At 42.9% G+C, this 25909-nt stretch overlaps 1 protein-coding gene across 5 annotated transcripts in view; it reads left to right on the plus strand.

The window, feature by feature from the left end:
* dock3 (dedicator of cytokinesis 3) overlaps positions 1-25909 on the plus strand; it is a gene marked incomplete at its 3' end in the record, with an annotated part of 116384 nt that overhangs the window by 18143 nt on the left and 72332 nt on the right. For all 5 annotated transcript variants that reach the window (XM_080461076.1, XM_080461077.1, XM_080461079.1 and 2 more), the window contains exons 2-3: positions 14731-14814; positions 20461-20501. In XM_080461076.1, the coding sequence (XP_080317202.1) occupies positions 14731-14814; positions 20461-20501 (125 nt within the window). The remainder of the gene's footprint in view (positions 1-14730; positions 14815-20460; positions 20502-25909) is intronic.

The raw sequence follows: 25909 nt of genomic DNA on the forward strand, positions 1-25909 counted from the left end.
TCCACTTCAACGACGAAGATGATTTTTTTTTTTCCCCCCAGTGATCTTTGGTGTCTCTTCTCTGAACACTTTGCTTTTGTGTATAAAGATCCTGTTGGGGGGGGGTAAAAGAAGAAAAACTTTGCTTTGCTTAAAATGAGAAGAATAAAACTGACTTGAGCACTTTTAGTTTCAGCCTGTTGGAGGAAGCAGCGCCACCAAAAGCTCCCAGCCTGGTGTAAATACAGTCACTGTTCAACGATCCTGGAAGCTTTCTGACTCAAACAGACACGAGCAGGTGCAACAGAGATTGATTCACTCTTCTAGCAAATACTTTCAGCTTTCAGTTGGATTAGGTTCAGAGTGTTTTACTCAGAATGACGGCGTGAGTGACACGGTGCACCAACAAGAGTTTGTACAGGAGGGCTCTATGAGTTTCACGCCTGTTTACATGATATCGTTTGTGTGACTTTGACATGAAGGAGCTCTGAGTCTCCACGTCCTAAATGAAATGTGATATCGTGGCGCTGAACACACTGAACATATTTGAGGGTTTAGTTTCAATCTATGTCTCAGTATGTCAGTATACCTGAACTTATTCCTGTCGTGTCCTTGTAAGGTCAAACACCAGACATAATCGAAACGTCATCGTTCTCACGCTATTCCCCCGCGGAGGGGAACATCTGATTAGGTTTAGTAGCACCTTGTTGCGTGAAGTTGAATATTAATGAGGGGGAAAGTATCTAAGCGACTTGTTTTAACTTGGAGTGTTTTAGAAAACTGAAAAAACATGAAAACTGGAGATTTACATGAAAAACACACTTTGCTCCACATGGTTTGTTTGCTTCTCTTTTTGTCCCATAATCTTTCATCTGTTCTTATCTATGTTTAAAACAGTTGCGGGATAAAGTGTTGAAGGTGAAGCTTTACATTTGAGTGGAGGGAGTCATTGTCAAAAGACCTTTCTGAATGCAGTCCTAATCCTAAGAAATCAGATACTCATTGAATTATTGAAAGCAAACTGGTGGAAATGCACACGATGGTAGAACGCCGACATCCAGACACCAGATAAAATCCAGTTTTAAAAAAACACCAGTCTGAATCCATTGGGAATACCAGCGAGAAACCAATCCGGCTACAAACTAGTCTGGACATGCTGTTAAAACCAGATTAAAATCTGAATTCAGTCCTGAAACCAATTTAAATATGGTCTGAAGAGAGAATTCAGTCCAAAAACTAGTTAAAAATGGTCTGAAAGCAGTTAATCCGCAGCTTAAATGTGAAGCAGAAAACATCTAACGTCTAAAAAGCTTCCAGACAGCAGCTCAAATGAACCTGTTAGAATCCAGTCTGACGACAGTCTGACGAACACCTACTTAGAAACCATCAGGAAAACATCTTGAAAATGAGTTAAACAGTCTAAATAGTCTGGATGTCCAAACTGAAGCTGAGACCACAAGGTGTCCATGGTTACTATTTGACTAATCTCCTGTTGATGGGAGGAGCCTCAATGATTTGAACTGAAAGGTCCTGACAGCAAGATAAAACAAGTCCCACTGGAAGTAGCATTAGCATTAGCATTAGCCTGTATCGACAGTTGCTTGAATTAGCATTAGCCACCTTAAATAAACATTAGCATCCCTTCATAAGGCCAGTCTGGTGAAATGTTTGAAAATGTAACTGACAATGTGGAACATGTAACATGATATATAATAGTGCTGGCTAACGTTAGCTGAAGCTAATGCCGCCATTGTTACTATTTAGTTAAACTCCTATTTACTCAGACGATCCACACATTTCAGTTCAACCCGGTCCACCTCATCGATGTCAATCCTGCTCAGTCATGTGACTTAAAGAAAGAATTGTAATCTGATTACTTGCGCAGAGTGGTTGCAGTGATTCTGAAGGAATGAGTTGACTGGGAGCAGTTGTGGAAAAACCTGAGGAGCACAGCTCATAGCGGCGCCTGTGATGCAGCAGCAGGCTGCCTGGGCTCAGTGACTGATGGTACGAGGCGGCGGCATCCGTCTCCCCGCAGGAAATCTGTGTCACTGGATGAATATCTGATGAGCCGCCTGCAAGCTCAGCAAAACTCTGCATCACATACATCAAAATGTTCCAGGGATATGCAAATAAATAACTGTGAGTCCGACCTGCAGGAGGTGTGGCGCCGGTTGCTGAAGATCAGGACGTGATTTAAACACGCTGATGCTAATCCCAGCTACTGTGGACACATGCTAATGCTAATGCTCCAATCCAGTGCAGTGACGTGCAGTGACGGGGCAGGTGAGGCAGTGCCTCACCTGCCATCATGGAAAGAAAAAAGATGTAAAAAGAAAAAAAATTAATTAAATTGTTATATGTATCCAGTGATTATACTATAAAGTTATTTTCCATTTAACTTCACCAGTTTTAGATTATTTTTTATTCAAAATCGCTGAATTTTCACATTTACCGTTCAAATACTGAGAAGAGACTTGCGGTGAGGCAGCAGCCAGCTGAGCCTCACCATGGATTGCGCAATGACTCGGCTAACTGCTGGCCTGTTGTGCAGTGAGACCGTATTGCTATCTCTCTGTATGTCGCTATTAAAATGTTCACACACTTTTGCTGTATGAATTTATTATAAATTTCCATAGTTTAGTTAACTGAGGTATATAATGTACAGTGTATTTTGTCAACAACTGTATGTGTGTAACGTGTTTCTTGTGCTGAGCAATCATAAAACGGCTGCGAAGACGCCACTGGGTGAGGCACGCAGTTCTCCTGCCTCATGGTAGAGGGCGCTAGTGATCCCAGGGATCCTTCTTGCGACTCCTCGGCTGCAGAATAAGTGACAACAAGCTACAGTTAGCAAGTCAAGTGCAGCGGCAGCGATCGTTTATTTTTTCCTCTTGCCTGGACTACTTTTAACATGGAGGATTACATATCTAAAATAAAACAGTTTTCTAAACTTCTATAAACAAGTTATCGATGCTTTTGTTCAGAAGGAGCGGCGCATGGACTTCATTTATAAGTAAAGGTAAGACCATAATAACGTTTTATTTATTAAATGTGCTTTTTTGTGTGCTACAGTTTGTATGTGTAAAGAATGCTGGTATGAGCTTTTAAACATAACCCGTTAACTGCTGCCAATCAAATGGTGAATAAGATCCTCTTTAGGGTTCATATGTTTGTAAATCTGACTGTGAAGAAGTCAGTGCCTCACCAGCCATGAACCTCACCGCGCGTCACTGGTGTACACGTACCGTCGCCAGTAGTATTACAGTTCATCAAGACGTCATAATGACTTCCGTCTCAGTTTTGGGTCGGCTCCTTGTACTTTCCCCTGTTGGACTGACATCAGGCTCCGACACTCACCTGACCAAGAACAAACTACCACAACCTGCAGCGTGTCGCGGTGGGACGTTTGTGTCTGAGCCGTTATGAGTGTGGCTGTAAATGTGATGAATCACTGAGAGCACATTAGGAGGGACGAACTATTGGCGACCGCCGTCTCATTCAGTTATGTTTCTACATCACAGGTAAACAAAAGGTGGAAGAAACTAGACGATGGATGGATTTGTCTCTGTTGAAGTCCTTCCTGTGCATCTGGGTACAAACAGCCTGAACGACACCGCACGTCACTGGCTGAATGGAATAAATGTTCTTGCGCCACCGTGTTGTTTCATAGGTGTAGCTGTGGTGTGGTGGTTTGCTCCCGCGCCTCACAGCGAGGAAATCCCCGTTTGAGTCCTTTGTTTGTGAGAAGTTTGTACGTTCAGGCTAACCGCTGCTCCGCTCTGCCTCCTCTGAACCACATCGATTGAAACTGTGGCAGGAAGAATCTGGACTAAAACATGAATAATTTTACAGTAGGAGGAAACAGGATGGTAAATCTGTCTCTCTCCTCATTCCTTCAGTGTCCTCCTGTAATTGAATTTCCTCTCAGCCCCCCTCATGTAACGGCTGCCATTATTTGTAAAGCTCCGAAGCATTTTAATCTGTGTGAGCATGTGTGTGAGAGTGTGGATAAAAAGTGGGTTAGGGGACGTAAGCCCTCAGCAGAGCGTCCTGTCAATCTGTTATCCATCCACGTCGCCTCCACACGGCGGGGCCCCGGACCCTCGCCCCCCGTACCCATGACACTAAGAAGATTACCCGTCCACAGCCACAGTGATTCCAGGAACAGCCAGAGCAGGAAGTAAAGCACTCAGGGGGGATGAACAGCAAAAAGGGCAAATCAAGAGGGGCATTGTCTGAGGAGGCTCGGGGTTGGGGGGGGGGGGGGATTAAGGAGACGATGGAGGGCACACACATTTATTTCATATTCAACTTGTGGAGTAAAATAATAAATAAAATATTGATAAAATAATACAGGAAAGGAGCCAAAGGAAAATGTCTTGTTTTATAGTTCCCTGAAGGGATTCTTTGCGGCTACGAGCTAATGCTAATCACAGCTACTAGAGAGAGAGAGAGAGAGAGAGAGAGAGAGAGAGAGAGAGAGGAGAGAGAGAGAGAGAGAGAGAGAGAGAGAGAGAGGAGAGAGAGAGAGAGAGAGAGAGAGAGAGAGAGAGAGAGAGAGAGAGAGAGAGAGAGAGAGAGAGAGAGAGAGACAGCAGCTCTGCAACAGTTTGTTGGAATATTAATGAGACGAGTTCTTTGAAAGTTCACTAATAACTGCAACTTTGTGACGCTGCTGTCCTGGTCCTGCGTCGTGTCCTGGTTCTGTTTCCTGTCCTGGTCCTGCCTCATGTCCTGGTCCTGCCTCGTGTCCTGGTTCTGTTTCCTGTCCTGGTCCTGCCTCATGTCCTGGTCCTGCCTCGGGTCCTGGTTCTGTCTCCTGTCCTGGTCCTGCCTCCTGCCCTGGTTCTGTTTCCTGTACTGGTTCTGTCTCCTGTCCTGGTTCTGTCTCCTGTCCTGGTCCTGCCCCCTGCCCTGGTTCTGTTTCCTGTCCTGTTTGTTCTTCTGTCCTGGTCGGTCAGTTCGATCAGTGTAAACTGGTGTAAGCTGATGAGAAGAGCCCGTAATTGGAGTTTCTGCCGGGCGGTCTTCACTTCCTGTCTGAACAGACTGTAAGCAGAGCGTGGGCCGCCCGGGGCAAGGCCTGGCATTTCTGTCTGGAGCTCTTTGGCTGCCTGTCTCTTACTGTTCAGGGATTAATGTGTGGCCATTGTACCCAGTGGGGGGGCAGACAGATCAGGGGACGGTCTTTCTCCGTCACCAGGAGAGCTCCACCCTGTTTCAGAAAGCATTTCAGCTCATTTCGTTCGCTAACGACGGAGAGACGTTTTCTCTTTTGGGTTCATTTTGAGCTGCTTCCAAACTTCAATGTCTGATCGAACAGGGGCGTCCACGTCCGTCCTGAGAGACAATCTGGAGGGGCTGTAGGGGAGGAAGTTAGTAACGACTTGCTTAAACCTTGACAATCTTGTTTCAAGAGCTTTTTTCACTTTTGAATTCATGATCCTTAACCTCCGTCCTGTAGCTCTGTCCACCCCCTCCGTCCCGTCCAGTCCTTCAGTCCCCATCCCTTCATCCTGTCTTCTCTCCATGCTGATTATCTCACTCCTAATGCCACAGTTCCATCCAGTCTCTTCCATCCATTACATTCTGCTTTCTTCCTTCATATCTTCAGATGGTTTCTTCCTGTCCTCCACAAACATGTCTTCTTCTTCTCCAACTTCATCTTTCCTTTGTTTCTTTTTCTTCTGTGAGTCATGACATCTCTTCCTAAAGGACTCGTATGTCATCAGTCACCAGTGTGTCTCTGTCTCTGTCTCTCTCGCTCTGTCTCTGTCTCTCTGTCTCTGTCTCTCTCTGTCTCACACTCTGTCTCTCTCTCTCTGTCTCACACTCTGTCTCTCTCTCTGTCTCACACTCTGTCTCTCTGTCTCTGTCTCTCTCGCTCTGTCTCTCTCTCTGTCTCACGCTCTGTCTCTCTGTCTATGTCTCTCTCGCTCTGTCTCTCTCTCTGTCTCACACTCTGTCTCTCTCTCTGCTGTCAGACGGTTTTTTTTTTTTTAGTTTTCTGCAGTGACAGATAAACTGGAGGACAAGTTTGGATTGCCTCCATCTTTAAATACGTCTGTCCAAACCAGATTCCGTTGTTTCTGTACATGAATAATGTGTCTCGTCTAAAATGAGCCTCCAGACACAGCAAACGGTCCACTTCACTCCACGTCTGTGTCACTGTGTCGCTTGTTTTCGTGGGGAATTTTGTCTTTGAGGGAAATAGTAGCAGCAGTGTGTGTGTGTGTGTGTGTGTGTGTGTGTGTGTGTGTGTTTGTGTGTGTGTGTGTGTGTGTGTGTGTGTGTGTGTGTGTGTGTGTGTGCCTGAGTGATTCAGATAAAGACTGAAATTGGAGGTACATGCAGAGAGACAGCTGCAAAATAAACTCACAGAGCCAAGAATCGACACAAAAATACTGCGGATAATGTTTGCGCGCACACACACACACACACACACACACACACACACACACACACACACACACACACACACACACACATCACAATTATTGTTATGATTCTTGCCACACAGCAGTGCAGTGGTTAGCACTCCCGCCTCACATCAAAAAGTCCCTGGTTCGAGTCCCGTGCTCTCAGTCTCCTCCCACCGATCCGGTTGTGGCGGGTCTTCGCTGTGGGACGGGGTCAGTGTGTGGATGTCTGAATAAAGCGCCGGCATTAGAGTGAAATGACGTCGCTCTCGAGATCAGCTCATCCCTGCTCGTGCCTGACCTGGAATAACATGTCGCCTGGAATGACTTTTCCCCCTCAGCGCTCCCTCGAAGAAGCTGAGAGCAAAGACTGGAGAGGTCAGAGGTCATGTTCCCTCCAACAGGAGAATGACAGAAACCTCGCCCGTGTGCTCCAGTGGAGCTCAGCATCGCTGCTGTTTGCAAAGTAATGACATCGGTAAAACACGAGTGGTTTTTCTTCTTCAAATGAAACGGTGAGCTGTAGATCTGAAAGTCAAAACGTCCTTTTAATGTTTTTCCTGCATCACGTCAGTGTGTGAGCTGCTTCATCCAGATAAACCTCAGAGAGAAAATCCCACAGAAACAGTCTCCAGATTGAAGGATTTGAAGGAGAAAACTCCACAGAAAGCAGCAGTTCTCTCTCTGTGTTCAGTCGAACTATTTAAATGTTGTTTTCTGTACCGCGAGCTTGGAGGACAGGAAGCAGGCTGATTTAAATTCATCATGCAGCTTCGCTCCGGTGAGCAGCTCAGTACTCAACCTAACTAACCCGTTAGTTACCAGGAAGACGCTGTGCAGCTCTGTCTTGGCTGTAACTCTGGCAGTTTTTTGTCTGAATCTTGGTTGTACTTTGTATCTCAGCTGCATCTCGGTTGTGTCTCGCGGTGTGTGTGACGCTCAGTCACTGGAGGTGATTGTCTACTTCTGCTCAGTCGCTTTTCTTTCTTTTGCTCTTTTTGCATAAAGTTTGAGCATTATCTTTAGATTTAAACATCTATTATTTTTAGCAAATGAGGAGCAATGAACATGCCCTCTTGTGCACATATACATACAGATAAACAGGAAATAAAACACAAATATATATATATATATATATATATATATATATATATATATATATATATATATATATATATATATATATATATATATATATATATATATATATGAAAATAAGTAAATCAATAAGTGAACTAAAATAAACAGAAATAAAAAATAGATAAATAAAATATGAATAAAACGCAGTCCCAAATCACCGTCTAGACAAGTTGATCTTATCAAATGACCTCGTTCAAAATGTCAAGTTGGATATTCATTTTGGACTAACAGAGTGTAGAAGAACAGCCCAGATTCCCCAAAATCTATCAAGTTGGTTCTTAGTAAAGTAGCTCATCTTCTCAAAAGTCATCCCGTTAAGCCATTGTGAAATTCCACATCGTGACTCTTTCCTCCATGAAGACGCAAAACTGCGTTTAGCCTCCAAGAAGCAAACTTTAATTAGGGACCTTAGATTGTTTGAGATATGAAAATCTTCAGGAGTGATATTTAAAAAGCACAGATTAGGATTTTAAAAGGAAGGTCTTTACCAGTCATCTGACTAATCACAGTCAACTCAGCCTTTCCAGAAATACCTGAGGACAAATACTGAATGAAATGAAGTCCCTGTCTGATGTCTGCATTTAATGCTCGTGTCGGGAATATTACCGGAGTGAGCGATTGCCTAGTTACCCATCTGTATTGTAATAATTTGGTGCATTAGAATTATTAACTAGAAATAACACCGAATTGAAATGTTACCAATGAAAATCTGGACAGACTCCAGGAATCACAATCAGAAGACGACATTCTGGATTTCTGTACACGATAAGTGATCTAATATTCCTCTGAGTCGGGTCACTTGCATATGAAGATGTTTGACTCCTTCGTTCACGACTCTGGTTATTTAATGACAACATGGCTTTCACTCTGTTTTTATTTACATTTTACGCGACATCCCGTCTTTTACTGGGGCTGTAGTTTCTCTCTCTCTCTCTCTCTCGGCTGTTTTGTGGAGTAAAACCTTGCAGAAAACGTCAGGCGAGCATGCGGGCACAGCAGCCTGCAGCCGCCGCACATGTGAAGGTATGAATAAGTGAAGACGGGGAGCGAAGCTGCACCTCCTCCTTCATCATCCAGCTCCTCTCAGTCCTGCTCCGCCTGGAAACTGTGTTTCTCAACCTCGTAACACTTAGAGACCTCCTCATTAACACACACACGCACGCACGCACACACGCACGCACACGCACACGCACACGCACACGCACACACTCCATCTGCTGGAGAGCTGAGCACTCCTGAGACTTTGCTTGTGTGCGCCTGTGGCCATCGAGGAGGATGTTAAAATGACAAGCTTCATGTCTTAATTAGGAGCAGATCTTTTCGCAGGGCAGAATAACACACACACACACACACACACACACACACACACACACACACACACGCACACACATGCACACGCGCACACACACTTCCATTAGTACATTTATATCAAAGACTGCATCATTTACTGCTGTTATTATGATTTTTTTTTTGTCTTATTCATACACCAGGTAGAACTTATCACACAGATGACAAACTATTTTCACCAAAATGTAAACTTAGCGTGTACAATAAAGATTCTATTTTTGTAATTTTAGTCATTAAAATTAGTTTGTCAGTTTGACGTCTTTGAGCCAAAAAAGCTGTTGTAGTTTTAGCTTTTGCAGCCAATTTGTTTATTTTAGCCGTTTTAGTTGTTTTCACCTTTTCAACTACTGACCTATTATAGCACCTTCATGTCTTTATAACCCGTTTTAATTAATTTAGCTTCATGAGCCATTTCACCCTCGTTTTGTCTTCTATTCCAGCTGTTTTAGCAGCTTCACGGGGATCTGTGATTGGCGTAAAGACGAGAGACGATGATCCGCTGAGGTTGAAAGAAAATTCACAACGAACACGGAGGAGCTGTTTTAGCTCTTTTGACCATTTCCAACGTGAATATTTTGTTGTTCACCAATTGTTCATTCACACAACAAACAAGTAAACCTGCATCTTTTACAGTAAACGAGTCTGTGCACATGGAAGGAAAACACACACACACTGCAGCTGTGTGTGTGTGTACTGTATGTGTGTGTGTGTAATGTGTCTCTTCCTCTGCGTCCCCATATTGCTGTTCTGAGCAGATAGGATGCATAATACATGAGTTCCACAAAATGCTACATAATATGCATTAGTCCCGGCCTGTTTACAGTCGGAGCAAAATCCATTAAGAAGCTTTAAGGGGGAATTACGTTGTTTTTTTTCCCCTCATTATGTTGTTTTGCATCACACATTGTGTCAGTTTATAGGCCTAACAGTTGTTGTGCTCCATGCCTCGTGCAGAGCGCTCTAGAATTGCTGCCAGGCTCAGTCGCAGCGCAGAATCTGTTTTTTTTTTTTTTTTTGTTTCGTTTTTTTTTTTTACATTTTCTCACTGATCGCAATGAAAATCCAAAACATGATGCTGCAGTTTGGTGCTTTATTCAGAGTCCACGTGAAGAATCCAGAAACAGCTGCTGGTTTCACAGCAAAAACAAAAACAACACATCGTATTTTTACTCCTTCACAGTGACGGATTTTAATTTTAAGATAAATATAAATATCTTAAGTCTTCCTCAGGCTCTCCTGATGCTTTACAATCTGGATGTTACAAGTTACATCAGTTATTGGGAGGAAGATACAGCTGGATAGTAATCACTTACTAAAGTATACAAATAGTTACAGTTACACATTCCTGTATAAAGCAGAAATGTATGAAATGTATGCAGTGATGGAAAAAACATTATTATCTCAGAGTATGGCTTCAAAATGAAAGGTGGTTCCTCTCACTGAAACAGTGTGGACTTGTTTTAATTTCTGTAACGAAACTTTCCTCTGGTGAAATTTACTCACGTGTTTTCGTGTGTGAGTATTTTAACCCTCAGGTATTGGATTAAACAAACATGATGAGAATCAATGTGTGTGTGTGTGTGTGTGTGTGTGTGTGTGTGTGTGTGTGTGTGTGTGTGTGTGTGTGTGTGTGTGTGTGTGTGTGTGTGTGTGTGTGTGTGTGTGTGTGTGTGTGTGTGTGTGTGTCGTAGGTAATAACTCCTGTTCCTCCTGTGAATTATTCACAGATGAAATTTGTGTCAACCGTCCTGAAAGAAGTTTTTTTTTGGACGAATATTCATGAAGCCGCAATGAAATATTGAAACAGTTTGGAGTCGCATGAGAAATGAGATTAACCTGTCTGAGCGCACACACACACACACACACACACACACACACACACACACACACACACACACACACACACACACACACACACACACACACACACACACACACACACACACACACACACACACAGGGTAAAGGGTGTGACCGGTTTAACAGATGCGAGTCACTTGTCAGACTATTGAGCCAATCTGCTGGATAAACCCAATAGCAGCCGGATAGAGCCATGCTAATCCCTGTGTGTGTGTGTGTGTGTGTGTGTGTGTGTGTGCGTGTGTGCGTGTGTGTGTGTGTGTGTGTGTGTGTGTGTCAGCGTCGCAAAGGCCCAGGTCCAGAACATCCGATCCAGAAGCTTCGTTATTCTGGTGGGTTTATGAGTAACTCTCTATTTCCTCACACGAACAAGATAAGAAAACCAGATGCGTCGCCTGCAGGGAGCTTCAGATGTTTCTCAGAAAAAAAATAAGCAGTTTATTACAAAACGACGTGACATCAACACTTCGTACACCGGGAAGAAGTTATGGAAAACTGCAGTAACTACGATGGAGTCAGGAGCTCATTTTCCATCATTAAAGTCTCTGTAACGTCGCATCAGTGGCTTAATATCAAAGATCTACAGCTGCATTAAGTAAATTGGCTACAACAGAATTAAAACAGCAGAAATATTTACAATCGACGAGCAGAGAAATTCGCTGAAATGGCTTCAATAGTGAAAATGGCTATAAATGCTAAAATACAGTTTTCAAACCCGAGTCAAGGTAGTACACGTGTTTTTAACGATGTAGTTTACTAGAGGGGGGATATTTGATCAAGCTGACATATCGTTAAGTTTCTTCCAGGGAGTGAGCTGAATGAGGGAGAAACACATGGAATGAGAAGTGTATTATTTGGATGTTACTCCAGTTTTTTGTTTTTTTTTAAATCCTTAATTCAACTTTATTAACGTAAACAATTTATTCATCAGTAATTATTTTGATTTGAGTTCAGGCAACTTCTACAACTTCAGTAAATCAACACTGTTTTAAGCCAATAAACATCAAATGATTTCCTTTGCAGGATTATTTATATTGAATAGAGGTCATTTATTCAGTGAATATAAATTAAACAGCTCTTCATCCATATTATAACAGCTACTATTAAGTCAACTTAAAGAATGTGTTGAATTTAATTAATGTGAATAAATCATCTCAATTAGAACCTATTTTTTATTGAAACATCCAAGGTGTTGAGGAGGATCTGCTGATCTGATATTCACATTTAAAGTCAGTTGAATCTCTGCTTCCTTGAAGCTTTGATTAATTGAGATCTGGGCGAGGCAGGAAGATCGGAGCGAGAGCGTGACGGAGTGACGGAGTGACGGAGTGACGGAGTGACGGCTGACAGAGTGACGAGTCAGTTAAGGGATAAAGAGACGCTCACGGAGAGAGGAGAGCCGGAGGACGCCTGTCAGAGGCAGAATGAAGCGCCGTCAGTCACACACTGAGCAGCACCGATACTTCAGGAACGTGTCAGTCTGCAGCCGCTCGTCATGTGATCATGTGACCAGGCCGCCAACATGGCGGACGTCACCGTCCTCAACAAGTCCAACAACGTTTTTCCTACACGGCATACCGCTCAATTTGCAGTACTCTGCATGTGTACCTCGTTATTGTGATATTTAGTAGAAGCATGCAGACACACACTCTCATGTGCAGATTGGAAACGTCGTCTCACGTCTCATTCAGACGAGCTGAGAGCAGGACATCGTCTCAATGTTGGTTTGAATCGAGTTATGATCTGATAAAAGTAATAAAGTGAGCATTCACAATCTGATATTTTGTGGTAAATATATCAGTAATTAAAGTCGAGTGATCGCCTGTAATGACGGTGTATTAAAGGAGAATATATGTGTGTTGGAGCCTCCGTCTCTTCAGCCGCTGTGTTGATAAAGTCTCTTTGTGTCGAGGACGGGACATCTTGAGGTCACAGTCTTTCTTCTGCAGTCGGAGGACAAGGCCGACTCTGTGGCGCTCACACAGTCGACTCAGTCACCGCCGACTCGGCCCGTCTCTATATTTAGTCTGTTTTCACAACCGATCCACTAATAGTTTACTAATCCCAACTAATCCTCAGAGTCATTAATGCTGGCCGTTAATGTGTCATTGTGGTTATTTTCAGTCCTCGTATTCCTGATCTGGTGGCGTAGCTGTGGAGACAACATGGACAACGCTCCACTAAAACACGGGAGACTCTTCCTCTCAGGTTTTCTATTACCGTACGACTGGGTGTCGCTTCCTTGATTCCCACGTTTTCTTTGAGAGTACTACTTCTACTTTCCGTCCAGAACTTATTATCGAGCAAACCAAGAAAATAAAAGGCCGTTCTTGATGTGGATGCAGATCCAAGTTTGTCCATTAAAAGTATGATTACATATTTGACTTATACTGAGAGTTACAAGCGGAGGCTGTATAATGAATATCTGAGGTCCAAGAGTTTAGAGTACATCGTGACGTTCACCATTCCTGACTTGATATGTTGATAGGAGCGGATTTGCACCAGCGTTCGGCTTCACTTTAATGTTCTGCCCCTTTTCAGGCATGTTAATTAGATATATGAGATGTTTATAAGTATGTGTGGGTATACTCAAACATAGATTAGACTATATTTTCATGAGCTATAATTTTATTATTTATTGTGCGTGTGTATGTGTGTGTATCGGTTATGTATGTGATTGCACAAAATGTTGCCTGAAATTTAGTTTTTTTAAATACAAAATTTGACACCCAGTTAACATGTTTCAGGTGATAAAGCGTGTTTTTTTTTTGTTTGTCTTCATTTCAGAAAAGTTTTCTCGTTTACACGGCGACATTTAGAAAACAACGTAGTTTTCCTGTTGGGCCACAAGGGGGTTGTTTTTGTATTGAAACTACACACACATGCCTGCAGAGAACAATACTCTTTAAACATTAACAATCGGAGTACATATTGGATTGTTATTACGGTGACTGTCAAAATAAAAGTACCAAGTCCCAGGAGAATATGGAGTCATGACACTCAGGAGGAAAACATCGTTGTTATTTTCCACCTACTGAGCATGTGCAGAAGAAATGATTACAATGGGGCACATGTGCAGAGGCAATGTGTGTGTGTGTGTGTGTGTGTGTGTGTGTTTGTGTGTTTGTGTGTGTGCATGGTTACTTTCAACATGGGAAACTCCCGTCTTTCCTCAAAAAGCCTCGAGGCCGCTTCTGTTACTTGAGACCTTTTTATCACTGCAGCTTCTCCTTTTTTTTTTTTTTATTTCCTTGAGGAGAAATCCTGTTTCTGACGTCTTCTTGTGCAGCTGACAGTGAAAGAGTCCAACACAGAAGCGCTCACTCCACAGGTAACCAAGAAAATAGAAGTCTGACGTTTGTCCTTCAGAAGCATGATCGCATGTCCGACGCCGCAGCAGACCTCTCGGGGGGCCTTGCCCTCTGTTTGGAGTGTTATTTGCTTTTCAAGCACGACTTCCAGGGTGGCAAGTCTGACGAGGCCTCAAATGAAATGAGTGTCGCGGATCGCCACGCCAGGCAGCCGAAAGCCAAAGAGCGTGTGCAGATTGATTCATTGAAGGAGAAAACTGTGAATAAAGCAGTTCTCAGAACAGCTTTCACTAAATGAACCTCGCCTGGGGTTAAGATATCAGCTCTCAGTATTTCAGCGCCGCAGACGGTGACTCGAGCTCTGTTGTTTTGCGGGTGCAGTCATGAGGAATATTAACGGCGGCTCAGCCTGGTACCGGACGGATGCGTTCAGTCAGGCTTCAGCGCCAACGTCACCGAGCTGTCACGGGACAGACGAGAGCCTGATGAGGCCGCGACTCCCTTGTTTGTGTGGCTGCAAATCCACTTTTTTTTTTTTTAAATGCACAAATGTACAAACTCATCAGACTGTTCTCGAGGTCACCTTCTTCCTCGAATGTTCGCAGTCACTGTGACTTTCCGCCGACTTCTCAGGGTCTCATACTTTCCCCTCTTTGTCTTTCTCTCGACAGTTATCTGCAACTTCCGGGGCTCGGTGAGTCAGGGTTTGGCTCTGGAGGTGGGAGAGACGGTCCAGATTCTGGAGAAATGTGAAGGTAAGCCTTGTAGCTCCGCCAGGTACAGTGTGGGTGGGAGGATTCACACACAAAGTGTGTCCTTGGTTATTGTTGCAGCAAAGGTGGAACTTCACTGAAGCTCCGGTAAATATTCTTCAGGGTGAGAGATAAGTGGGGTTGTTCAAAGATTTTCTTCTAATCCATCGGTGTACGTTAAGATAAAAGTCCAGAGAGCTCCGTCTGCAGCAGAAGAGCTTGTCAAGTCAACAATACTGTACGTTAGAAACATTAGCGATGGCAAGAAACACGTCCATTCTAGTGGACAGACGACAACGTTGGATTGCTATTATGGTCCCTCAACGATAAAACTACCAAGTCCCAGGAGAATATGGACTGGGAGTCATGACACGCCACGAGTGTTGTTATTGTCCATCTACTGGAGCATGGGCAGAAGAACTACCGTATAATCTCTAATAGAAGAGCACCCCTGATTTCCAAAGATGTGGAACAGGCGAAGAAAGAACAAGCCTCACTCCGCCGGGGACGTCACTCCAACAAATGTGAAAAAATAGACCTTAAATGGTGCATTCGAATGCATTGTGTACTACTAAATACTACATTGTGGACTACTAAATACTACATTGTGACATGTAATAAATTCTAGGACCAGTTGATATTGAAGGAACCAAACACCAAATATGTTATGGAAAAAACATACTTATATAAAAACACATAACTGAACTAATATAAAGATATTTACAATATATACACTTGTATATATTATATACAAAGATATATACAAAATAAATACTAAATGAAATTTGACTTCAAGAGCCACATACAGTCCAGTTTCATCTTGAGTGGCTGGACTGGTATTCTAATGCTATAATAACCTTAAATACTCTTTGTTGTGGCGCACAGTGCACGTGATGAAACTATCTATAATTTTGAAAGATTAAACAGTTAGTACTGAAAATGACTACAATCTCAACATAAAGTAAATTTTAATGAAACATTCAAAATATGGTGTTTTCCTCCATTTTCATGAAGATAGAGTGAGGACGCTTTCAAAAAGTTCCACCTTGGGAGCCATTTTCTAAAAGTTGAGTTTTCAGTGGCTCCAGGGACGGTTGTCATGTAAATGAAAACTGAAAAAAAAAATCAGAAACGGATTTAATGGCAGGTATAGCTTTCACTTATGCAGAATTTATTCTGGTGGGTTTGTGCAAAACAGTAAAATGGCGCAAACCAGAAAAAACCTGCAAAGCAGGAGCAAAATAATTTTTTTTTTTTTTTTTTTTACGTTGTAGACACTTGTAATGTTCCCCCCTTCTCTGGTTGAGGCTGCAGCGGTGCTTTCACTTGCTTTCTGGCCCCATTGCATCATGGTCCATTCCTCACAGGCTTCTGTAGGAGCAGCAGATAAAAGGAAAACAAAAGCGTGTAGAGTAACGCTGCTGTTGTCACGAACGTGTCCAGTTATAAACAAAGTGACGCTCGGCACTGCCTTCAGAGTGCTCTCGCATAACGAGCACAAATAGCCCCTAATTGCCCCACCAGGGCCTGGACCAGGGCCCAACTCAGCAGCCCGAGCCTGTTTTTCCTAAGTTTGACTCACAGAAATGAGCGAGTCCAGCCCGGATGTGTCTGAAGCCAGGAAGTGTTGTCTTTTGCAGATAATGAGCGAGTCCGTGCTCCATTAGCCACAGCTGGGCAGGACGGGTGCCAGGGGCTGATTGCTTTACCCCGGGGGGCAGCAAGGCAAAGGGAGGGAAAAGATGGCGGATTTGTTTTTCTTGCCTCTTGTTGGTCTCTTCACCCCACCGGAGTGACTGAAACGCATCTCCAAGCAATGAGGCTGGTCGATTCGGCAGAGAGGATATTTAATGGAGAGTGTTTGCTTGTTCTGCAGTTATTGAGGAAAACACTCAAAAAATCAATCATTTCCAAAACCTGGTTCAGTTTCGCTTATTAAATGCCGCCACACATAAACACTGGCTCATTAGGGGAACTTGTCGGGACAAAACAACTGCCGGTTGGGCCTGATGTACCAAGGTCGTGTTTTATTTTGAAAACGTAAGACCTTCATTTGGATTTGGATGTCGGTTTACATGTCACTGGAAACGCAACTTTTTGAAAACATTCCACGTTCTGTCTCTATGGAAACGGGTTAAGCTCTGCGACTGCAGATACACTATAAGACAACAAATGAACTTGCTGTGCTTGAGTTTTAATTACATTTTGAAGAGGTTCCGAGACTGAATATGGAGACATAAATCGTGTTCCAATACATAAATGATCACATTTTAAATGAAGATTTGTCATAAATACAGACTCATTTTGAGATTATGTAAGGAGGCTTTAGAAAGTCAGACTCAGTTTGAAGTAAGTCGGCAGGAAATGTTGTTAGTCGATGTATTTTTGCACTAAAGAGCACCACAGGGGATATTTTATATATGTATTTAATATTTCCTGTATTCATGAATCTGTATGCTCAACTGTAAATGCATATTACTCCATATAATCATTTAGATCTGTGCAGGGACGCTGTGTTTCCCCCCGAACAGAAACTCTGGGGACATTATGATGGTGGAATGGAAATGACAGGCACGCTTACAGAAAACCAATCCTCCACTCCCCTAAATATGGATTTCCGTCATAACACTTGAGAAAGCATCAGACTTCGATTATGGGCGTAGCAGCAATTTGGAGGACGAGGCCGTGGCTGAGAGGACGGAGAGTGAAGGACTGAAGTGGCCAAAACCACAGAGAGCGTCTAATTATGTTAGCGAGCAGATCGTGGACAGAAAGCTGCCGTCCAGCAGGCAGACTGTTACTTTAAAGCTCTTCAACATTTCACCGTCTTCAAATACAAGTCGTGCAGGCTGTTTGTACCCAGATGCACAGGAAGGACTTCAACAGAGACAAATCCATCCATCGTCTAGTTTCTTCCACCTTTTGTTTAACCTGTGATGTGGAAAATAACTAAATGAGACGGCGTCGCCAATAGTTCGTCCCTCCTAATGTGCTCTCAGTGATTCATCACATTTACAGCCACACTCATAACGGCTCAGACACAAACGTCCCACCGCGACACGCTGCAGGTTGTGGTAGTTTGTTCTTGGTCAGGTGAGTGTCGGAGCCTGGATGTCAGTCCAACAGGGGAAAGTACAAGGAGCCGACCCAAAACTGAGACGGAAGTCATTATGACGTCTTGATGAACTGTAGTACTACTGGCGACGGTACGTGTACACATGGGGAGAGGGCAGTCAATGAGGCACAGCCGACAACACTCCAGGTGATCGGGTGGAGACGCAAACTTCTACCTCGCAACAAACATGAAATAGAAACGCAGGAAGATCTAAAACAAGACACCAAGACAGAATCGAACCGGCAACCTGGGAATGGATCTAATGCGTCTGTTTTCCCTGAAACACAAAAGTCTGACTCCGCAAAAAGAGAGGAAATCTGTTGAATTTGACATAAAAAGCACAAAGAAGACCCTTCTTATTGTGAGGTGAGAGTGCTAACCGTTTCTCTGGACATCCTGCTTTTACCCACAATGCTCTCCGGCTGTAGAAAGGCTGCATACAGTCAGTAGATTGGTGGCTCAGCCGCACCTGACGCCGCCATTGAATCACTGTCGCACCCAAACTTACAAAGAAAAATGGCCTCTGGGGTTCTCTTACTGCACCAACAAGCAGTTTCCTCTTGTCCAGAGGCTTTGGAGCTGCCCGCATCGGACCTTGGGATGATTTGATGGCTGCGGTTTCATCACTTTGGTGGAGTTTATGTTGACTTACAATCAATTCTGCTTCTACTTTCCTCTAGGAAAGAATAATTCAATATGGACGAGGGCGCATGGCAAGCGCATATTCATAGATGCACATATACTTCTTTTCTCTTTCATTTCAATGCGGTTGTAAAATTCATATCTCTCAACATAATAATGAAGTTGCTATTATTACATTTGAGCTGGATGTTGACGTATTAGTTTAATATCATAAAAGACATCGGGTATAAAACCCATGTTCACGTGTTGAGCTGAAGTCTGTTTCTATTTCGTACATGGGTTCTGGTTTAAGGTCATTAGGAAGCGCACCTCCAATGAGAAACTAACTTCAAGAGAGAGAAAAAACTGGTACGTGAGCACAATTTTTAATTGTTACAAACTCAATTTCTTAACTTTGAATTGAAAACTTTTTATGGAGTAATTTTAATTTGCTTCACGTGCTTCTGGGCCCATCGGTGGGCCGCAGTTTGGGAATCAGTAATACGTACAGTCTATATGCTAAAACCTGAACACACACTTTATTTTTTCAATTGTCTTTGACCTACATTCACACACACACACACACACACACACACACACACACACACACACACACACACACACACACACACACACACACACACACACACACACACACACACACACACACACACACACACACACACACGGAGTCCTGATTTAAACCCTCTCTGCTCGGCCTGATTATCATATAGACGAGAGACGGGGGCGTAAACACGAGCGTCCTAACGAGGCTGATGAATGAATCCTGATTGGTTATTAATTAACCAGCCAATTAAGTCTCCATCTCCATATTTAAATCAGATTATGGAGAACTGCCGAGGACTGAATTGCAGGATCTTTTGGATGATGAGATGAAGTGGTGAAATCTGGTCTCGACACAAACGACTTGGCGACTCGATATTTTATAGGAATTATCTTCACCTCCTTTTTCTGATTTATCTCCAAAAGTGTTTGTTTTGGAGGATAAAATAAGTGTCATGGTGCTTTAGAGATAATGAGAGAATAAACTTTGAGTGTTTCATAAATCGGCAGCCCATCATCAGATATTTTCTCATAAAAGCTTTCACATAAAACATCGCTGCTGTGCAGCGGGAGATCAGACTATCATGTATATAGTGTATGAATAGATTTCTCTCTTTCCCTTCACCGAGGCCCTGACAGACAGAAGTCACCCAACCTTTACATTTCCACAATTCGTTTTTTGTTTCCACCTGGCTGGAGACAAATGACGTCCCCGCAGTCTGAGAGGACGTCTGGATGTTTCTCCTGTACGTATTTAGTCCCTGGATGCGGGTCTTGTTTCAGGTGTCAGCGTTTATCTTCAGAGCTGAGCGGACGTCTGTGACAGTTTTGTGCTCCACAGAGGAATCTGATAAATGTGCGTCCATGTGGAAAGAGCTGCCGAGACCTTCATCACTGCACACTTTGCTCTGTCCTGCAGCTCTGTCGGTGTTTATACAGATGGAGCTCACACTCTTCACTGTTTCCTTTTTGAATTCTGACTTCAGGCTTCATCTTTCTGTGGGTACGTACGGTTACTGGTCATAATGTTAAGGCTCATCAGCAGATTGTGTCGCGGTACATCTGTCATGTATGGTGTATTTTCCATGAGGTTTAATCGACAGTATCCATTTTGTTCTTGAAATCTTCCGAACAGTGTCCGTCTCTTGATGCTGGATCACTCTTTCAATCTGAAGCTTACCAACTTTTTTTGCTTGCGTTCCTTCTCTCGTATCTTCAAGGTGGAATTTATTCAATTAAATATCTCTTTGTGCTGAAATGTTCATGCAGAGTCAAACCGCTGACTCATAACTGCTTTTAACTCTGAATCTCATCCGTCTTAGTCACTGCTGTTTGTGTTTTCTTTTCAGGATGGTACAGAGGATTCTCAACCAGGAAGCCAAATGTCAAGGTGAGACCGACTGACAGCTTCCACTCCTTTTCACGTTCAGACTTCTGCTTTATATTTATTCATCTTCTCCTTTCATATGATGAGATACCGTCGCGGGTTTTCATCCGGATATGTTTGACTTTCCTGTTTTTTTAAAGTTTATTTCGGAAATGTGGCTACACAACAAAGATAAACTAACACAAACAAACAACAAACATAACAGAGTTCCTAATCACATTGTAATAAGGTTTAGTTACTCTGATATGTAATAAAATATATTATATTTAATGTTTGGAAATAGCCTATCACAGGAATATTTTCAAGCCAACAAGCCAAATCATGTAATACCACTTTGTACCACAAGGTGGTACAAAGCTCAGTCTGAAACTTTATTAGAAGGGACTTTTTTGTTAAAACGTTTCTTAGCAATGGGTGGAAACTTAACAAATGGATGAACTCACCCTTAGCCAATCTGAAACGGTGTATGCTACGCTTTGCACTCATTGGTTGACGTTAAAAAGGGGTGGATCTTGTGAAAATCCTACTCCGTTGTTGGTCAACACTTTTCTGGCTTTGTGCGTTTGTAAGGTTCAGGACTCAGTTGCTTTATTGTCATTGTCTTAAATAAAACGAGATTCTGTTGGAGCGTCACAACCCAACATAGTTTGTTGTAGGGGGAAAAAAAAAGTGAATTATTGAAGCAGAATCCCAGGAATAGTCATTATAATGACAGAATGTGAACGGTCTTGGTGTAAATACTGCAGTTTCTTGTGGCTTCGTGTGGACAGACACGTTTCGGGTGGTTTTATTTTGTTAACGGAGACGTTTTCCACTCTTTGTGGACGAGGTCTCTCCACCTTCAGAGTGTTTGTGTGACTGCGTTTCTGAAGCTTTATGTGTGATGAATCCAGTGCAGTTTAATGAGGTAATCAGCATTCTCCGAACAGATTTTAGCGAGCTGCCTCCACGACCCGGCGCTCTCTGACTCACAGCCTTATACCCATCTGTCTCTGTTTTAAGCAGCATGTCTGGATCACCAGCTTACACACTTTATTGGCCTTCATAAAAAAAGAAAAGCTTCCCTTTGTGTTGAGCTCTGGCCCATTGCCCTCCATGCTCCAGCTCTCTGTTTTTATTTATATATTTTCTTTATCAGAGGCTTTTACCGGGAGTCAGCAAGGTCCTGCTGCTCTGCAGCGTGGCTCTGAGGGGTGAAAGAATAAAACACATTATACACTCTAACTTCATCTCAGCGACGAGGGGAAACCAAAACCAGCTTATGGTCACACTTAATCGAGCAAATCGGTTCAATAGTTGTAGAGTTCCTTACAAGGTACTTTAAATATAAAGTAATAAATGGCTTGTACACGTAGCTCATGCATGTAATTCATCAATGAACCAAATGGAGGCCGTGTTGACAAGACATTTTGCGGAAGTAAGTTAAACTCTACAAAATTAACACACAATTTAAAACCTTGAATGAAGCATAACCAGAACCGTAAGACTTCATAAAGACTGAATCCAATTTGCATTCGTCCACTAGTGCTGAAATCTGAAACATCCAAACATTGTTGTTGATATGAGACAGAACAGTGCAGAGTGAAAGGAAGATGCTCTATAGTCTGGAGTCAAAACGGCAGTTACACTCATTTACAGACTTAGTTTCTTCTTTAAAAAGAAGTTGAGTTACAGGAGATAAAAAGTAACGAGCTACTTGGTAAATGTCCTTGTAGTGTCCTGCATTAATGCAACTCTTTACCTCTGGTGGAGCTGCACAGTCAGTATTAGTGTTGGATGTTTGAGAAAAACTGTAAAATAAAAATGTTAATCTCACTCTTCTAGCATACACTTTCTTATTTAGTGTTTTTCTGTACCTGAGTACTCATGTTGTGGTACTCTAGAGTGATCTGGAGACCACATTTTTAAGGTTTTAGCCTTTTAAAGTCTTGGTCTGGACCACCCCACCAGAGTGCTGTATAATGATTGGCAAGATGCCAGACTAGATGAAGTGACTACACATTGTACCATCGGAGTCCTGCTGACACCCGCTCAGGTACTAATTCTGACCCCTTGAACTATTTTCATGTCTGTGTTGCTTTTTATAGACACTTTCTCTTCTTTTTCCAGTGGTTTCCATGTCATGTGTTTGTTCTGTCAAAGCTCTTAACCCAGAAGTGGGACGTTCCCCGATGAGAACTTTCCCCAATTCCCATCTGCCTGAACGCTGGATAAGACTTTCCCTCTTTGTGCTGTAAAGACTAATCTTCTTAAGGTTCGCCGGTCCAGCTGTTGTCGCCACTGGATTATGTTTTAAACGGGCCGTTCTTGAATTTTGTTCTTACTCTTTTCTGAGCGAGACGGTCTAAAAAACAGAAACAGCGTCGGCAGCGAGAGCTTACATGCATGTTCTTTTTGAAAAAGCTCCCCTGGTTTCAGGTACTCGTGCATTATTGAGGTTGAATCTATTTATAGTTTGTGAGTGAAAGTGTTGCTCTGCTGCTTCTCTACAAAAGCAGCGGACGAACGCGTTCATGTGACAGATTTTGTGGAGGGATTCGAGCCCTGCTTGGGGCAGAGATCCACTGGTTCCCACTTCACCTCGCAGCAGGAACAATCAGGAGAAAAGTTGAAGCTTTCATGCAAAGTTTCTGCAGCTTCAGAGGATCAGATACTCGTGTTCACATCGTTTTTCAACTCAAAGTTCACAAAGTCTCGTCATCTTCACAAAGCAGAAAGTGCTTCTTTTAAAGGCGACGCCAGCGTTTAGTGAGATCTCCTTTCATTGTAGTAGTAGTAGTAGTAGTAGTAGTAGTAGTAGTAGTAGTAGTAGTAGTTTATTCAGTCAACCAAATGCAAAATGCAACAACAAAGGAAAAATGAAAAACAAACCGAGGAAGACCGAAGAGTTTAGGCTGAAGTTAGATTAGAACTTATTTTGCTGAACTCTGAACATAATATACATAAGGTTTCTGCAGTTGAAGAAACAGAACCCCCCCCCCCCCCCCCCCCCCCCCCCAACTTGCATTTTCTTTGCCTGAGAAACATAACAGGATTTTCCCTTCTTTCCAAATACAGTCAGTGTCCAGAGTCCCCCCCCCCCCCCCCCCCGACACATATCAGCCAGAACATTATGACCACCCACCTAACAATCTGTTGATTGATGGACTCGTCTGAACCTCTGCAGGGATTTCAGTCGTATCGTCAACATGTAAGCAGAAGATTATTATTGAGTCAAGAAGTTCTGAGGCGGGACGCCACTGGTTGGACTGGTTTAAACTGGCCATTGTGTCACTGAAGCTTTGCTATTGTGTGTCACCAAGTTATTGTGTATATATACAGAACAGCTCTTCAATATAAAGTACTTGCGAGCGGGCCTGTTTTTATACGCATTAACAGCTGATAAATATCATAAATGTAACTTGCTCAACGCTTATTAAATATTCTTATCTGAAGCAGAATTAGTGTGAACAGCCAGTTTAATTTCCATCTTCAAACTGATTGAGGCTGATGTTAAAGTTTCCGCTCTGAAACATCAAGAGAGCTTCTCTGGTTCCGCAGTGACCGACATTAAAAAGCCACACCAGTCTGTCCCACCCGATATAAACATTTTAAATAAATCATATGCAAAGACACTCCTGCATTTTTCACCATGTCGGAGTTATTCTTCGTATCTGCTCCTTCACATCCTCAACTTCCAAAACATTAACGGCAACAGTCAAAGATTTCGAAGTAAACACATTTTTAATTCAGCCTCCATTTCTACTTCTTGGGGGGTTTGTGCAGATTTGTATTTGTTCAGTTTGTGCGAGATTAAAAACATTGAAATGAGTTAGAGAGTCTTTGCCAGTGGATAGATGAAGTAGGAAGGTCAGCATTGTGAATGCAGGCTTCAGGTTCGGAGAAGCATGAACACGGCGGCTCCTCCGGCTTTCACACGTCCCACTGCGGTGGAAGAACCCGTGTGTGAATATCAACAATGGAGGAAGTGGTACACTTTGTGTTATAATCACAGTTATTTTATCGTCGGCTGCGATCAAGCCGCCATGTTAAAATTACAGACTTCGGAGCGTCACGGGGCCGCGCACATTCCCACGTCTTTCTTCAGACGACGACACCGAGCAACGCTCGACGCGACACAAGAGCTGATAATGGCTTCAGATGGTCGGGTGTGTGAGGGTGAGGAGATAAAAAAAACCTGGGAGACAATAAAATGATAAAAAACAATCTGAGAGGAGTGCAGCTGCAGCTTCCGCTCACTGTAACTACTGGAAACCAATAAATTGCGAATGAAAAGCAGATCAGGGGCAGGAGGGATTCCTCTGAGTGGAACCGGAGAAAGGAAAGAAAGTGGCTCGGTGGAGGTGTTCAGTGAAAACAATGAAGGAAATAATGATTATCAAAGTCACATTATCATTAGAATTACGTGACTCTTCTACCTCCAGCACGAAGCAGCTCCATTATTGTCCAACAAACAAAACAGAAGACAGTTTGTCAAGATTAAAACGTAAGAACAATGTTACCGGTGATTGTTACCAGCGGTGCATCATTGGTGTTTATGTGCAATGCCTGTTTTTACACTCTACTCTCTCAGCTGGTCCTTTTGACATAAACACTGAATAAAGTGATCAGATTAATTCACACTCAGAATATCATCCTGCTCAGTCAGTGGATCAATCCCATAATGCTTTGCTCTGTGTGAGTCCCCAGATGTAATGATGATGATCTCGACTTGTTACGAATCATTTAAAACACCAACAAACATTCTCCTCATTGCCTCCAGGTGACAAGATTCTGTTGTGTTTCTTCAAACGGCTTGTGTGAATCATGAGAGGCTGATATGTAACAGACATGAGCACAATACAGCGTCTGATGTGACGTAAACCTGGACTCTGGTCAGATGATCAACAGTTACATCAACTCCTCCAATAAGACAAGGCCACTCCAATCGGATGGAAGGGTTTACATGATATACTTTTAATCTGATTTATTATGTTTTATGCCACTTTAGATGGTGTTTGCTTGTTAAATAACAGCCTCTGTCTTTGTGGAACACTGTGGACATTATTTCTGGTTCTTCAGTGAGACAAGCCTTTTGTCTGTGTCGGAGGAACCACACATCCACTTCTAATAGAAATAGTATTGCTGTTTTTCTCCATGAACTGAATGTGGTCACATGTCAGCACTGTCAGTGGTTTGCCTGATATCAAAGAACAGGATCTTCCTCTCCATTCTTCTCCTTTTTTCTCTTTGATAGCCTGTTAAATAATTGATCCTCTTTGTAACTGTGCTGCTGACCAGTGGTGAAAACACCCAGGGCCATAAATGATTTAACTCTGCAGTTTTTGGAGGCCGGCATCCCCCCAACCCTCTTTAGTTTACCCTCCACACAAAAGAAGTCTGCGAAAGACTTCTTTTGCAAGACTTCACTT

The sequence above is a fragment of the Lipophrys pholis genome (genome assembly GCF_963383615.2).
Source record: "Lipophrys pholis genome assembly, chromosome: 4".
NCBI lineage: Eukaryota > Metazoa > Chordata > Actinopteri > Blenniiformes > Blenniidae > Lipophrys > Lipophrys pholis.